Below are 18576 nucleotides of genomic sequence, written 5' to 3' on the forward strand. Positions count from 1 at the left end.
AATCTATTGTAGAGAAAATTGTCTTACCAGCTAGCGCCTGACCGAAATCTTCGATGTGCGGAATTGGATATCGATATGGAACTGTTTTTTGATTTAGACGTCGATAATCTCCGCAGGGTCTCCATTCCTCACCTTTCTTCGGGACCATGTGCAGTGGAGTAGACCAGTTACTTTTCGATGGTCTTATGATGCCTAGTCGTAGAAGATTTTCGAACTCTTTTTTAGCCCATTGCAGTTTGTCAGGTGCTAATCGTCGCGGCTTCGAAAAAACGGGTGGACCTGGTGTTGTATCGATGTGGTGCTTGGTTTGATGCTGAATGTCTTTCACGATACCGGCGGGTCGCGTGATTTCCGGAAATCGTAGCAGCAGTTCGTGGTAACGCGACGCTTCCGCGATAGTCTTTACGCTGCCGTCGAAACACTCTTTAACGAGTCCCTTTGTTCGAAGGGTTGTCGTACTTTTTTTTATTTTTATTTATTTTTTTATTTATTGTTCATACATATGACCTGGCCTCTAGTGACTAATCCAGGTCGTTTTTTTCCTGATGGGATTACAGATATTTTTTTTTATATTTTTACATTTTTCACGAAACTACTAAATCTATTTTTACAATTCATAATTTGCCATAATCTATTAATTATATTTAACAAATTTAAAGAAACAATATATATTTGTTAAAATATTTTTGGTACTATCAACTCCCTTCTAAGTTATAAAGACAGTCCCTCTATTTTCAGAAGAGAGTTGGTAGTTTTTTTTTAATTTAATGAATTATTTATTGAATTATTATTTTTATTTATTTATTTTATATTGAATTATTATTATTATAATTGTGAATATCTATTTTTGAATTTATATTTTATTTTATTTATTTTACTTTATCTTACTCAACTTCATCAGGGTTGGATTATTTGTTGTCTTCTTCTATTATTATAAATTTCTTGTTGTTTTTTAGATATTATTTCTGTTAGGTCGTTTAATATTCTTCATTTTGTAATATATCTCTTATTTCAATTCTTTCTAATCTTCTTCTCATTTCTCTATGTTCTTCATTTTCTATTCTATAGTATTTTCACAATGTAACACTATATGTTCTGGTGTACCTAGTTCTCCACATTCACAATATGCATAATCTTTTAAGTTAAATCTTTCCAAATATGTTGGGTACGGTCCATGTCCTGTTAAAAAGTGTACTAAACCTTGTTTTGGATTAAAATAATTTGGAATGTTTTCTAATATTGGTATAAAATTGTATAAACGTCTAGATTTTGTTGAATTTTCCCATTCATTTTGTCTTTTTCTATTTATTATTTCTTTTAATTCTCTTTAATTTAACGGTTGTCGTACTGTCTACTAAGCACTGGTTAGCAATGTCCACTAGGAGCGCGAAATGGGAAAGAAAATCAGCTCCGATAATGGGCTTTGAAATGTCCGCCACTACGAATCGCCACGTAAAATCACGCCGTAGTCCGATGTTTAATGAAGTTCACATAGCCGTATCGGTGGCCGTATGTCGCGATTTTAGTGTCATTGGCCGCGTATAGTTCGTATGAAGTCTTTTCGCGTGCACCCCGTACATATTTCCGCGGGAAAACGCACAGATCGGCACCGGTGTCGATTAAAAACTGTTTTTTTTTGTATCATAGTCTGTTATGTAAAGGCGGCGAGACTTTGGGCTTAGATCGGATGCCGCGCTCACCGACTGCCCGCGACGTTTCCCTGATGCTTGCACGGAGGAGAGCACTTTTTAGCCTGGTCACCAAAACGGTAGTGATACCAACATAATATGTCACTATTATGTTCCCTACTGTAGCTACTGTCTCTAGGATATGGTCTTCGTCTTGAGTTGCTGCGGTTGCGACGGTATGTGTTAGCTTGTGCTTGAGCATTTGCCAAGCTAGATAGCTGGATTTTCATTTCAGCTAATTCGGCTGTCAATTTCTCTATGGTACTTTCACGAGCGTTAGAAGCTTCTGAAATTTGGGCCCTAGGAGCTATCGCTTCAGATATTGTGTCAGCTAGCTCGGCAACGGCGTCCAAACTAGCTTTAGCTTGAGTAGCTAGAATAGCCTGTGTAGACGCTGGCAGTCTACCTAACCACAGAGACCTTACAATATTGTCCGGTACCGTTGTGCCTGCTAAAGAGTGTAAATGTCGTAAGAACTGCGAAGGTCTTCTATCGCCCAGTTCTTCATGCTCGAGTAGTCTTTTAATCTTTTGTTGCTGTGATGCACTAAGTCTCTTAATTAATTCTGATTTTAATTTTGCATACCTCTCTGTGGCTGGTGGTGAAACAATGATGTCCCTAACTTCTAATATGTAGGCTGTGTCTAAATTGGCAACTATATAGTTGAATTTGGTTGCGTCACTTGTTATATTTGCCAGTGTAAATTGGTTTTCTACTTGCAGGAACCATATTTCAGGATCGTTGGGCCAGAAAGGTGGGATTTTAACTGAAATCCGATCAACTGAAGCACTGGTATTGGCACTGGTGTTAGCGTCCGTCATTTTCGATGTTCACTGTATATTATTAACCGGCAAAAGTATATTATTAACACTAACTTTTTTTTTTTAATTTTCGCGGCGGTTTAAAATACTCGCGGGGGTCACCAATATTCCGATGGGTGAGTTGCCGGAATTTAATTAAAAATGAATATAATAAAACGAACGGTAATTTTATTGTTGTAACGAAAATGTGTTTCGTTTAGGTCTCTCGGAGAGGGTCGAGTCGGTGTGTGTGTGTGTGAATCGTTCAAGTGCTGTGTAGTGACTGAAGAAAAAAAACCACAAACGATAATAATGTTTGTGTTCCTTTTCCCCTGACCAGATGAGCAAATAAATCACTAGGTCTGGCGTCTACTTTTGCAGTTTTAAGAAAAACAATTTCGACTGCATTAAGTGAGTTGTTGACACAATAATTGTCTGATAAAGTACTTAATTAATGAGGGTGCAGCTTGTTGCACCGCACAGACGAAAAACAGATGTGACAGGGTAAAGCCATGTCTCTTAACATTTGTATTTGAATGTGCATTTCGAATGACTAACGTTGTTTCGTTTTTGAGAAAAAATATTAAAATTAAAATTAGCAAAAATAGTAATTAAAGCGTATCGCTATAGTACATACATGTTTTTTATGTTTATTAATTGTTTAAATAAAAAAAACTACTTTAATGGAAAATTCTTAAATTCTCTTGTTTTTTTACAATGTAGAAACTTGAAATTTTTACCGATTGTAGCTAATGATATGAACTATACATAATTTCACTTTTTACGTTAATTGTTTACGTTATGCCTCATAAATAAACAATAAAGTTTCAAATTTTTTGCTGATTCCGACTACTTTTCATCTTTGTACATCATATATGTTTTATACATATTTTAATAAACATAACGATAACATTAAATTAAACATATTATAAAAAAATCAACCAAAAAGCAAAAAATAAACAAAATTGAAAAAATCTAACACATTCGTTAAAGAAAAGCGTGGGGCGAAAACCGTTTATTCGATGAAGACGCGCCACGCTTTTCTTTGACGAATGTCTTAGATTTTTTTATAATATGTTTAATTTTAGTCACTCGTAACTAAATAAAAACGCGTTTATTAAAAATATTTTTTTCAATATTTTTTTATTATTGTGTTCATGATTTTCATATTCTTTGCCCATTTCTCGCAAAAATTCCGTGTTAGTTTTCTTATGTGTCAATGCTATTTTAAGCATCCTCCTGTAACACCACATTTCAAAGGACTCTAGCTTATTTATGTGTACTTGCTTCAATGTCCAGCTTTCAAGTCCATATTGCGGTATCGAAAAGACGTAGCATCTCAGAGCTCTTACTCTCTGTTCTAATCTAGGGTCTGTGTTGCAGAGAACTGTTTTCATTTTTACAAACGCTTTTCTTGCTGTGCCTATGCTTTCCCTCTAGTCTAGGTATATGTATTTATCAATCCTTTATATCGGTATATTTCCCAAAAGCATGTTTGTTTGTATCTTGTTTTCTTTGTTATTATCTTTGTTATCTTGTCTATTATCATGTATTTGGTCTTTTTTATATCCGTTTTTAGTTCATATTTTTCACAGAAACTGTTTGATTTGCTTAGCAGTAATTGGAGTTGTTTAGTAGAGCTTACCAATACACGCTGTCATCTACATATCTTATGTTGTTAATAGATCTTCCGTTAATTATTATTCCTCCACTTTTAGATAGTAGTGCTTCTTCAAAAATGGCTTCACTGTATACATTAAATAGGAGACATAATATACACCTGCCTAACTCCTCTCTTGATTTCAATTCTTTGACTGGGTTCGTTATCTATTGCAATTTATGCTCTGATTCCAGTAAAGGTGTGTTATTATTCGTAAGTCCCTTTTGTCTATGTTTTTTGTCTTTAGAATTTGGACTAATATTTCATGTCTTACTTTGTCAAATGCTTTTCAAAATCAACGTAACAGACATGCACATCCACATTCATATCCATGCATCTTTAAGCTAACGCATTAAAAGCAAATAACGCCTCTCTGGTTTCTAGTCCGTTTCTGAACCTAAACTGACTCATCTATTCCTTCTTCCAGTTTTTTATTTATACTACCATGTATTATTTTCAAGAATAATTTGAGTGGATGAAATTATTAAACAATATCAGGTTCTAGGTGTTGATACTGGTTCACTGATAGAGGGATAGAGGGAGAACCAGGTCATGAGATGTCCTGAAAGTGAGAAACTGAATGAAACTATTGTAGCGGTTATTTACTGTAATTACTTCTAATTACAATAAAACTAGCGGTTCGTAATTTATATACGACTTTATTTTTTTATTTATACAAGTTTACTTTACAAACTTTAGCTTAAGACTAACTCTATTTACAAATATGTCCTATTTATATATGCGATACAGATATTCCAGAAATATCTATATATCTCCAGCTATGTCCATGTGACCGCTTGCACGTCATCGGCGCTGCATCGGCGTATCTCGAAACATCGATAGTGTTCTGTCTGTGCGGAGACGGGAGCTGGTATACGAGGGTAGGTCAATAATTATTTTGTTACACTGCTCCCCTCTTAAGATCTGAGCGTCCCGATCAGCAACTCTAGATGGCCCAGGATGGCGGAATCTACAGGATTCTCCAGCTCTGCATACACCCCTAGAAAAGAAGTAACAGTCTACTGTCTTTGAAGGGTATGACATCTTCGGGTTCATGCAACACACAGTAATCCGTACGCCAGTTTCTCTGAAGATCACTTCCAGCATGCTTCTCACAATCTTCCAATCCAGATTTTCTACTGCATGGCCAATTTTTGGTAAAGCCAAATCTTTGATGTCATAATTACAGACCATTTTCTTCAAATTAGTTAGAGCACGCCATATGTTCTCGTAGCTTGGCGTGTCCGTATAAGACTTCCTGGTCACTATATACAGCAAAGATCGAGGACCATCTTCCAATCGCAATACTCTTCCAATTTTAGGTTGTTGATTCCTTAACTCGTCCAGGCGGCCGAACTTTCTATTGAATACGGACGAGATTCCTTTAGTCATCTCGAGGTCTTGTGCAACACAGTGGGCTAGAGAGACGTTTTCTGGAACACCAAACAGATCTTGCTGAACTTCTGTGGTCACGCCGAATCTAGCACTCTTTCTTTCTGCGTAATTTGACATAAATTCCTTAAAACTTGGCTGTGGTGCATCTTTCATCTCCTGTTGGAGGACTCGGGCTTCCTCTGTTTCATTTGAGCCAGCATATGGTGCAAGACGATTTATGTGAATAACTTTTGGTTTACCGTTTGGTAACTTCTTAATTCTGTATATTACGTCATTTATTTTCTTCTTAACTTCATACGGACCTTCCCATTGTCTTTGCAGTTTAGGACACAGGCCTCGACGACGTTGTGGATTATAAAGCCAGACAAGATCACCTACTTCGAAGCTTTCATTCTTGCAGCGAGAATCATATTGATCTTTCATTCTGTCACTGGCTATCTGGATGTGTTGTCGGGCAAGTTCATGAATGTTGTTCATTCGTAACTTCAGGAGGTCTACGTATTCTTCGCCTGTAACATATTCCTCGGAAGGTCTGCAGCCAAACTCTAGGTCGCAGGGCAAACGAACTTCACGACCCAACATCAGGCAGGTTGGTGTTTGACCTGTAGTTTCATTCACGGCCGAGCGGTAGGCCATCAGGAATAAATGAATGTGTTGGTCCCAATCTCGCTGATGTTCAGATACAACTTTGGACAAGTGTTTACCCATCGTTCGGTTCATCCTCTCGACCATTCCATCTGATTGAGGATGCAGGGGTGTTGTTCTGGTCTTATTGGCACCAATCAATTTACAAACGTTTTGGAAAAGAGCTGACTCAAAGTTTCGCCCTTGGTCGGAGTGGATCTCCAAGGGAACACCAAATCGGCTGAAGAATTCTTTAACAAGTACCTCTGCAACGGTAGCAGCTTCTTGATTCGGTAATGCATAGGCCTCGGTCCATTTCGTAAAATAGTCCATGGCTACCAGAATGTATTTATTTCCAGCATCGGTTTCTGGAAATGGACCTGCAATGTCGATTGCTACTCTTTCCATAGGACTTCCAACATTGTACTGTCTCATGGGTGCTCTCTTTTTACCAACTGGACCATTACCGGATGCACACAGTTCACATTTCCGGCACCATCTTCTTACATCATCTTTACAGTTCACCCAATAGAACCGTTCTCGAACCTTTTGCAGAGTCTTCGTAATTCCAAAGTGTCCACCTGATGTACCGTCATGCAACTGACGCAATACTTCTGACACTTTACTTTTAGGTACAATCAACTGAAGCTTAGTTTCTGTACCATCATCGTTCTCAAAGGTTCTGTACAGAAGATCATCTTTTAGTATCAGGCAATTCCATTGGCTCCAGTAGGCCTTGACTTCCGGACTACATGCACTAATGTTTTGCCAACTAGGTCTCTCACCTCGACGCATCCAATCCAATACTCTTTTTATACATGGATCGTCTTCTTGGGCTTCTTGTAACTGTTGTGGCTGCCATTGCTCATTAACGACGGTGGTTCGTCTCACGGGGCAAAATCGTTCCTCTAATTTGGCACAGTGATTACAATTTGCACTGCATGGTCGTCTCGAAAGGGCATCAGCATTTGAATGAACTCTTCCGGCCCTGTGTTCTATCTCATAATCATATTCTTGAAGTCGTTCTAACCATCTTGCCATCTGGCCCTCTGGATTACGGAATTGTATGAGCCATTTTAGAGCAGCGTGATCTGTTCGAAGAAGGAACTTTCTGCCGTACAAGTATTTATGGAAATGTTCGCAAGCCTTCACTACACCCAGCAGTTCTCTTCTGGTAACGCAATAGTTTCTTTCTGGTTTCGACAGGACTTTGCTGAAATAAGCGATGACTTTTTCCTGTCCATCCTGGATTTGTGAGAGAACAGCTCCTATGGCACTGTTGCTAGCATCGGTATCCAAAACAAATTTTCCTGCCTGTCCCGGGTAGCTTAATATCGGTGCACTGATCAGAGCCCTTTGTAGTTGTTCGAAAGCTTTTTGACACTCCTCACTCCATGTATATTCTTTGCCCTCCTCCGTCAACTTTGTTAGGGGCTTGGAGATATTGGCAAATCCTTTGACAAATCGTCGGTAATATGTACATAGGCCAAGGAAACTTCTAATTTCATGTTTATCTTTTGGTACTGGCCAATCTTTAATTGCATCAATCTTTTCAGGATCAGCTGTTACACCATTACTCGATACAATATGTCCTAAGTACTTAACTTCTCGTCGAAACATGTGACATTTCTTCGGACTTAACTTCAAGTTCGCTGCCCTCAATCGTTGAAAGACGTCTATTAGATTCTTGGCATGTTCATCAAAGGACCTTCCAACCACAATTACATCATCCAAGTAAACCAGGCATGTTTTCCATGTTAGACCTCTTAAAACTGCCTCCATTAATCTTTCAAATGTGGCAGGGGCATTACATAAACCAAACGGCATAGCCGTAAACTGCCAAAGCCCTGATCCTATCGAAAATGCGGTTTTCTCCCGATCGGCTGGCTCCATGTCTACTTGCTAATATCCACTTTTTAAATCGAGTGTGGAAAACCAACGAGAACCGGAGAGAGTATCCAATGTATCGTCTATTCTGGGCAAAGGATAACTATCTTTTTTTGTTACCGCATTGAGCTGGCGGTAGTCGATACAAAAACGCGTTGAACCATCTTTCTTCTTTACCAGAACTACTGGTGATGTCCATGGACTGTTCGATGGTTCAATTACCCCTTGTTTGTCCATATCCTTGATAATCTCTTCGGCTTCATCTCTTTTCGCAAATGGAAGTCGTCTAGGCCGTTGTCTGATTGGCTGAGCGTCTCCGGTATTTATTTTATGCGTTACTATGCTTGTTTTTCCCTTATCCTTCGTGTCAATAGCAAAAACATCTTGATACTCTATCAGCATAGATGTCACTTTTTCCGTTCGTTCATGATCAAGATCTTGGCATCTTTCAATGATCATCTCAACAAGCTCCTTTGGACACTTCGCCTTCGATGATTTCTCATTGGTATTCACAGAGCAAATTGAAGCCACGGGAACACACTGCCCGATCAAAGCTCCTCTACTTAACTTGATAGCAGTTTCCCTTAAATTCATAACTCTTACAGGGATCGCATCTCGAACTTTTACCAAAGTTTTCGCCGTTAGGAACTCGACATTATCCACATCTTCGACCATCCTTAAACTTCCCTCTCGGCAGTGTCCATCAAGCATGGTCATCAGAATTTTCTCACTATTACCGGGTATGGTTACGTCGCATGTAGTAAGTAAGCGGATGACATCTTCTTTGTCGTCGTGAAAGGGCAACTCTTCACCATTGATCTTGAGAACTCCATTTTGAACATCCAATATTGCCCCCACTTTCCTTAGTACGTCCATCCCCAATATGAATTCGTCGGAGATCTCGGCAATTAATACTTGATGTTCAACTGTGGTCTGGCCAATGGATACTGACATATTAGCCTCGCCATATGTATTAATTAGCTCACCAGTCGCTGTTCTAAGCTTTACTGTTGCAGGTGATAATTTATTATGGTCTCATACTACATCTGGACGTGCGATAGTTCTCGTTGCACCTGTATCCACCAAAAATGATCTACATCTATTACTGATACGACCTTCGATGTATAAGTTGTGGATTCCACCGGAGGACGTAAGGTTGACAGTTACTATGGGGGCTCTAGTTCTCGAGGTCGGCAGTTGCCCCTTGGTGTCGACCCGCTCTAGTTTTCCGACGGCTGTACGATCTTCTTACAATTACGACGAATGTGGCCTACGTCTCCACAATTCCAACATCTAGGCTCGCGTCTCTTTGGCATCTGATTACTTAATACTCTCCGTATCATTTCCTCCAGACGTTCATCGTTGTGTTCGTCACTTTCTTCAATGGTTCTTACTCTATGGCCTCGTGAAGTTTGACTAGCCGTTTCGTGTTCCAATGCAATAGCAAGTGCTTCATCTAAAACTTTCGGTCTTGCTAGTCGTAAAGCTTTCTGTAGTTCATTATCTTTCAGCCCATTGACGAAGGTATCTACTGCAATTTCTTCTAAAACGCTGTCTGGCACCTCTGGATAAGCCAACCGCACCACACGAGCCACATCTGCTTCAAATTCTTGCAGATTCTCACTTGCTCGTTGACTTCTACTTCGCAGTTGTGCTTTGTATACTTGTTGTAGATGGGCATCTCCATAGCGTTTTTCTAGACGAGTGAACAAGGTCTGGTAACAATTTTCTTGACCCTTGGGAATTGACCTTAATATATCTGCAGCATCACCTCGTAAAGCAGCAGTCAAGGAAACAGCCTTTTCTTGTTCGGTCCAATGATTGGCGGTCGCAATAGCTTCAAATTGTTTAAGGTATATGGACCAAGAGGACTTTCCATCAAATGGTGGTAATTTGAATCTCATATTATGCGACGTTTCGTCTCTCGGTAGTTCATCTTTCACCACAGGATCTAACGCTGCTGCATTAACTGATGGTTGTACTTTTGTATCGGTTATCATGCTCTCTAGTTGTTTGATCTTTTCTTCTACGGTCTCTACACTTTTCTGCATCTTATCGAATGTTCTAGAAACTTCTTCAAATTTCTCGTCGTTCTGTCTACAAACTTCTTCAAGTTTTTCGTTGTTTTGTCTACAGACCTCTTTAAAAGTTTCGTCAATCTTTTGCGAAACACTTTCGAATTTCTCATTGTTTTGACTACATACGTCTTTAATTATTTGAGAAGTCTCATCGAATCTTTGAGAAGTCTCGTCGAATCTTTTAGCAACATTTTCGAATTTATCGTCGCTTTTTCTAGAAGTTTCATTGATCGTTTCAGAAACAGTTTTTAATTTCGATAAGATTACTTGTTCTGCTGACTGGAAGTGGAACGTCTCTGGGTCATCTCCGTTCTTCGTGAGGACATCCTTGAGTCGTGCTTGTAGGACTATCTTGCACCCACTGCTGTCTAATTCGTACTCTTCTAATTGTTCACGGAGCTGTTTTATGGTCAGTTCTTGTAGCAACATCTTTGGTCGGCACACACGTACTTTTCAAAATGTCTAAGTCTTTCCGAATACCGAACAATCAACGCACTTCAATTATTCCCGACGAATAAAGTTCAAAAGTCTTTCCGAATACCGAACAATTAACGCACTCCGATTATTCCCGACGAATAAAGTTCAAAAGTCTTTTTTTCACTTTTCATTTATTTACACTCCACACCGTTAACACCACTGTAGCGGATATTTACTGTAATTACTTCTAATTACAATAAAACTAGCGGTTCGTAATTTATATACGACTTTATTTTTTTATTTATACAAGTTTACTTTACAAACTTTAGCTTAAGACTAACTCTATTTACAAATATGTCCTATTTATATATGCGATACAGATATTCCAGAAATATCTATATATCTCCAGCTATGTCCATGTGACCGCTTGCACGTCATCGGCGCTGCATCGGCGTATCTCGAAACATCGATAGTGTTCTGTCTGTGCGGAGACGGGAGCTGGTATACGAGGGTAGGTCAATAATTATTTTGTTACACTATGCATAGATCGAAATGAGTGCAAGAAGTTTGTAACGAAAACCAAGTCATACAACAAACTTCAACAACACACAAAAGGATTGCGGAGTGATTCACCGCAATAAAGCCTCGGTTTCCTCGAAAGCGGCACCGACAAACTGCGAGCGTAACACTGCGATGAGTGACGTCATAAAAAACTGTACCACGCAAAATAATAGCGGTGGTTTCCAAGGATGCGTTGGAAGCCACCGCTTGCACATTCCATTGCCGCAGTGTGAACCTTGAATTTTTCGCCGTAATCTGACGCAATTCATCGCAGTGTTACGGTCGCAGTTTGTCGGTGCCGCTTTCGAGGAAACCCAGGCTTAAGCAAATCAGACCAGAGAGTTTTACGTAAGAGCGGCTAACAGTTCACCCGGAATGAAAAGCCTTGATGATGATAATTTCATTATATCATTACACTCATTACAGTGCATTCTTGTTAGATTTTGTTAAGATTTCCGATAAACATATTGCAATTATTATTTGTATGTATTATTCCAAAGAAAAGCTTTTAGTCTGGGCAGATTATCGGAGAATAGGCTATTTTTGGGAAAAGTTATTTACCAGCAATTTTATTGCTGAAATCGAATCTTATGATTCTATGTAATAATAATACAGGGTGTAACAAAAATACAGGTCATAAATTTAATCGCATATTCTGGGACCAAAAATAGTTCGATTGAACCTAACTTACCTTAGTACAAATGTGCACGGAAAAAAAGTTACAGCCCTTTGAAGTTACAAAATGAAAATCGATTTTTTCCAATATATCGAAAACTATTAGATATTTTTTATTGAAAATGGACATGTGGTATTCTTATGGCAGTAGTATTTTAAGAAAAAATTATAATGAAATTTGGACACCCCATACAAATTTTATGGGGGTTTGGTTCCTTTAAACCCCCCCCAAACTTTTGTGTACTTTCCAATTTAATTATTTTTGTAGAGCCATTAGTTAAACACAAGTTTTTAAAAACTTTTTTGTCTCTTAGTACTTTTTTCAAAAGTCAGTTTTTATCGAGATATTTGAATATTTGTCAAATCCACCACATATTTGTATATGGTAAAGTGCGGTTATGGAGACTTGGTAATAATATGAAAATTTATTTATGATTTACATTTTTAAGTATATTTTGAACCATATTAAAAGAGAAGCCACATCACGATAAAAGATGCTTTATCAAAAAAATACAGAGGCAAAAAAGTTTTAAAAACACTGTGTTTAACAAATGGTACTGCAGTAATAGTTTAATTGGAACGTACACAAACATTTGGGGGGTTTAAAGGAACAAAACCCTCATAAAATTTTTATGTAAACATATTAAAAAAGAAGCCGCAACTCGATAAAAACTGCCTTATCGAAAAAATACTAAGAGGCAAAAAAGTTTTAAAAATATTGAATTTAACTAATGGCACCACAATAATAATTTATTTGGAACGGACACAAAAGTTTGGGGGGTTTAAGGGAACAAAACCCCCATAAAATTTTTATGGGGTGCACAAATTTCACTAAATTTTTTCTTTAAGATGTTCTTTCCATAAGAATGCTACATGTCCATTTTCAACAAAAAACCTCTAATAGTTTTCGATATATTCACAAAAATCGATTTTCATTTTGTAACTTCAAAGAGCTGTAACTTCTTTTGTGTGCATATTTGTACTAAGGTAAGTTAGGTTCATTCAAACTATTTTTGGTCCCAGAATATGTGTTTTAATTTATGACCTGTATTTTAGTTACACCCTGTATAGGTATGCAAAGTCCGCAGATAGTGTGCTACTTTTTTTATAAACAAAATGGCGCCCGAAAATGGCATTTTTGTCAATTATTGCTCTATAACTCCAAATATTTTAACTTTACACCAAAAACACCTAAATAAAAATTCACCGTAATTGAATTCTGCATCGAAAAATGGTTTTCCCGATTTACTTCGACGAAAATTTTTTTCGGAAAATGCGGGTTTTTCCAACAAAATCTTGAATTTTCAACTTAAATTTTAGGTAAGTAATTATTTGTCAATAATTAAATAACTTGGTGACATAAAGCCCTTTTGGTATAGATAGATTATATTTCCAGAAGCCGATGGAAATTGAATGAACAGTTTAGCAACAATTAAATTGTTAATTACCAATTTACGGTCGGTATAATAACCACAATAATTATGATACATTCGATTCCAACAATAAAATTGCTGGTAAATAACTTTTCCTTGTATTTTGCTAATTAGCCCAGAGTATTTGTATTTATGGAATTGGCACAGTTAAATTAATCAAAATCAATTATTGCTTTTTTTTCTGCAGCAAGACAAACATTTTTTTTTTGTTGGGCTATGTAATATTCAGTAAACTTTTATTCCTCAATGTTCCTTCCCACTGCTACTTATGGTACTTTTTCACGTCTGTTTAGATTCTAGACCTCCATCCTGGACACCACCGACCACCATAAACCGCTGCCGGTAATGTTCGTTTACGTTTACTGTCCGGAAATCCATTGAATACGATTTAACCGGATACGTGTATTACAAAGACAAGCGGCCAAGTAAATAAAACCGAATAGATTTTGTAAAAATATTGTCCGGCTAATTCCATAGAAAAGACGATTAGAAAATATTTCGAAACAGTGGCGTGGAGACAACGAAGCCTGTTCTAAAAAATAAGAATATTTTCACCGTAATAATATGTATTATGTAAAATTATTATCTCTTATTGTTGTCTAAAAATGGAGAATATCGTCATTTTTTTATGTATGTAGCTACATACATAAAAGTTAGCCAACGACTCTCCAGTAAAGTCCATCTCCAACAATTAAAATACTTGGACTTGTTATGAGAACAAACACAGAAAACATGAAAAGACCCATTATACAAGGAAAGGTGGAAGGCCGAAGATCAAGAGGAAGATCTTCAACAAGATGGATCGACTAAATTACAGGAATATGCAAAATACCTATGCATGAGTTAAAACAAAAATGACCAGAGACAGAGATCTTTGGATACAGATAATACAAGACATCACGTTGACCACTACACTCCCTCCGAGTGGTCAGGATTGAAGAGAGAAGTGCCTACATATATTTTTCGTTCTATCTTTTGCTTCTCTTCCTTATAATGTGGTCTTATAATAATTGCTTTAAGACAAAATATATAAGAGTCTAAGTTTTTCAACCTAATAAAAATATTTGTAAAATAAAATATTTTTAAAAAGATTTTTAATTGAAAAACTTATTGGACCATTTTCCTGGTGACAACCTCCATGGCTTCTAAAAATTGTAAGCCAGATGGATGCTGCAGTGAAGACAAGAGGGAATTCTAAAAAGTTGCAATTCACAACCCCGTCTACAGCTTTAACAGTGTTACACTATTTTGCTCAGGAAGCCTTGACTATTCTTAATATGTCTATCAATATCTACAATAATATAATATACTACTGTCAATTCTGTCTATTTGTTACAACAAAGTCATTGTCTCTTAATAGTGTAATGTGATATTGCTTCGTTGCAATAATGAATAATTTAGTTAATAATAAATTGTGTATTATATGTCAAAAAAATATCAACATCAAAGTGTCTTCTACTGAGAACGGTTGTGCACGTATAATTGAAACAGCAAATCTTCGTAAAGATTTTTCTCTTGTTGAAGGAGGCATTTCTCTTGTTAAAGATATGCCATCAACATCAAACTCAATCCACTTACATATAAAACGAGCATTTTATGTGGTGTACACACAATTAACGTGCCTCGAAGGTTCTGCAAAAGAACTTGATCCACTTGTATATGGATATCTTATAGATAATGAAACTCTGAAGCCCCAAAAAGTTTTAATTTTAATGCCTTCAAAATCAGATTTAGTACCACCATGTGTATGTAAAAATTGTTCGAAGAATTTATGCAGATGTAAAAAAGCTGAGATTCACGGTATCTCAGTTATTCATAAAACAGTTTCATAAGCTCAAATTGTTCCTTTTGAGTTTTTCTATCATTATTGTTAATTAAAGTATAAATGTTTATAGCTCAAATTTGCTTGAAACCCTTATAAACAAATGACTGTACAATATTTTTAAGAAAATTATAACTTCAAACGGGTATAACTTTAAAACAAATGAAGATCAAATGATTTAACAAACTTTGTTTGGAAGCCTCTTAATTAAGCTTTAAAAGGCCACCTTATAAGGCTCATTTACATGCGTAGAAGCCGAGTTACGATCGATAAAGCTTCGAAAAATACTTATTTTGCAATTTGCAAATTGCATTGTGCACTCATTTTACAATATCTTGAGTTTTAATTGTCGGATTTAAGTTTAGTAAACGGTTGTTTCTTCGTTTTTTATTAAGATACAAATTTTATTTGAAACATTTTTTTGTATCTTTTTTAGTTTATGAGCCAGAGCCTTATAAACAATTTATAAACAATTAAATTGTTTATAACAATTTTTTGACCACTCGGATCGAAATCCCCCCTCGAAATTCGTAATCAGCAGCCAAAAATCCATAAGAAACCGTTGAGTTTGTCCATCAGAATTGAAAATGACACGGTGACCTCTATTTGGCGCCTGGACTATTTAGGATAGGGGTAGTAACACTGACTACTAAAAAACATACATAAATAAATACATAAAAAAGATAAAAACATACATAAAATAATAAATAAAATCTTAAATAGAAAAAGGCATTTTTAGTATTCAGAAAGTTTTAATAATTCCAGACCGATAATCCCAAGTACTTTACAAAAATTATAATCTTCACCACTTCATCTTTTTGTGTGTACCTACTTTTTTCTTCATTCATTGTACGAGAGCTTAGCCCAATAATTGCTTTTTTAGTTGTTAATACTTATGAGATAAAGTCGATTCGCTAATCTGATACACAACTGTCTAGTGACGTTGGTAATTTATTTGTTGGGAAGTTAGATTGCTGGAAGTGACTGGAAATTACTACAAAACCAAACATACCTGCTCATAACCAATTATATTAATAGTAAACAGACCTAAATAACATAAACTTTACGCCAATCAATAATTATTTATTTACACCATTAAAATGTATTGATAACAAATGAGAAAATTATTTATTATACAAAATAAAAATATTTTGTAGAAATGAATTCCACAAAATTTTATGAGTTTAGTATACACTCCCACAATTTCTAATAATTCTTCTTTTTCTTTAGTGAAAGATTAAGTTGATTTGAGCAATTAATAGTTGTGAGGTAGGAATTTTTGTTTTGTATGTTTCCTATTCCGAATGTGTCAAAATGAATCTCGGCTGAGCGAATTCAGTATACCTATATAATATATAGATATACTGTGGTAATATGTTTATCAATCATTTTTGACATTATTGAACATTTTTGTTAATAAAATTCTTTTTAAGCGGTTATACCTCCGGCACTGCTTTGTTGTCTTCCTTCCTTTATTGTATTCGGCGATTATAGAATAACAAATGCAGCAACACACTTGTTGACTCAAAAATAGGATGAGGAAAGGGGGTTGTCTGTGGTGAATAGGGCTACGGGATACGGGATGTCCGTTTCCATCAATGAATACATAAAAGGAATTATTTGGGAGATTATTTTTCTCTAGGTGGATGTAGGATGTAGGTAGGTTGATATAATAAATATTATAGGATGTTTTTTATTGTTAAAAAAATTACCAAGTGGTGAAATTTAAAAATTATCATCAGATAGTGCTGAAGTGATTTATAAATACATATTATTTATTTGTGTAATTGACATCTAGTCCAGAGAAATAAGGATTTTCTCAGGACAATGAAATATCCAGATTAGACCAATCATCATCGGTAAAAAACTGTAAAACCGTGGAATTTGGAGAATCAACACCGATTTTAATAAAAATTTGGATTTAAGCTCGGTCGACATTCTTCTTCAAAACCTATCCTATGACGAACCGAGTTTTTGCCCTGGAGGTGAAAACAACCCTATCTAGGGGATGAAAATTTTTTCAATCAAAATAACTATCGAAATCGATAGATTTTTAGAATTCTGAGTAAATTTTGTTCTATAAATATTTTTGTAAAGTTTATACTTTCCAAGTTATTAGCGATTGAAACTATGCATTTTTCATTGAAAAAACTCACGTTTTATAACTGTTTTTTATGAATAACTTAAAATTTTAATTTAAAAAATTTTTATAAGAACAAAATTGTACCTAATAAAAAACAAACAGATTCGCGCCAAAAAGTCCTAGGTATTAAACACAATAACGACTGAGTTATTGCTCTTTAAAGGATGCTTATTTTCGAAGAACCTCGAAATGGAGAACCTTCAATCTCAAATAACTCGAATGTGGTGCAATTTTTTGGGAAAACTTAGGAGATATATTTTAAAGCTCATTAAAAAACCTTTCAAATGAGCTCTGATGAGAGTTTTATGCATAAGAACTGACTGACTTATGACGACAATAAAGTCTCTCCCTCAGAGGTGTAACCAGGATGATCCTAAGGGGGGTGGTTACATATACTTGAAGGTCTCTGGGGGGTATGGAATAATAATGGTGTTAAGCGTATACAGCTCAAAGTACATCCAAAAGGGGGGGTATAACACCCAAAACCACCCCCTGGTTACGCCTATGCTCCCCCTGCTTTTTTGAAAATGTAAGAATTAAACCCTCGTCATTACAAACCTAATAAAAATGAATAGCATCTCACTTGAAATTAACTTTATTTAGGTATAATTGATAAATTGATACGATCCATGTGATTTGACCGGTTTGGAGTGCTTAGTTTATAACACTATTAACACGTTGCCGCGACAAAAATATATGTAATGACGAAATTCACCCTGTAGGAATAATGGAAAATAGAATTTGACAAGAGGTTGATTTGTCATATTAAGGTAGGGTGACCAAATCATAAACTTGAAAAAACGGGACACATCCAAGGAGCAGTGGCGCACCTAGAATTTTTCTCTGGGGGGAGAGGGTTGGTTGGACCTCGAATTTTTTTGCATTGTTTGTGAAAGGACATGTTATATTTTCCTACGATTTTTTGTATATTTTTCATATGCCCTGATGGGTTTAACCCTAAACTATAAATCCTTTTCAATTTACTTTTGAATGTGTAATTTACGTACGACCAAGACTGCGAAACAGAAAACTATAAAACTCCGCCAGAATGGCATGGATCAACAACCCATCAGAACAAAACAGGGAAGAATACAAAATATCGAGAACAAAGCCAACTCAACAAATAAAAAGAAGAAAAATGGCTGGTTTCGCTGGAGGATATTGAAAAAGACAGAGAAAATGATCAAATAAGTACAACAATAATTTTACAAAAAAGTCAAAGTAGCAAAAAATAAGCCCAGCATTAAAACAAGAGGACTAAAAAAGCAAAAAAAAAGAAAAACCTTGTTTGAGGACAAACAGATCATCAAAATATGGGAAGAATATTACGAAAAAATGGTATTCACTGTGAAGTAAATACACTGCGATGAAGAAGTAAGGCCGTACAAGATAA

The 18576-nt window shown here is 36.1% G+C and overlaps 1 protein-coding gene across 1 annotated transcript; it reads right to left on the reverse strand.

The window, feature by feature from the left end:
• Positions 1 to 1696: 1696 nt before the first annotated feature.
• Positions 1697 to 2509, reverse strand: LOC126882539 (uncharacterized). The gene has a single exon (XM_050647507.1). The coding sequence runs from the start codon at positions 2507 to 2509 to the stop codon at positions 1697 to 1699; it is 813 nt and encodes a 270-aa protein (XP_050503464.1).
• Positions 2510 to 18576: the final 16067 nt, after the last annotated feature.

The sequence above is a fragment of the Diabrotica virgifera genome, chromosome 3 (assembly GCF_917563875.1).
Source record: "Diabrotica virgifera virgifera chromosome 3, PGI_DIABVI_V3a".
NCBI classification, from domain to species: domain Eukaryota; kingdom Metazoa; phylum Arthropoda; class Insecta; order Coleoptera; family Chrysomelidae; genus Diabrotica; species Diabrotica virgifera.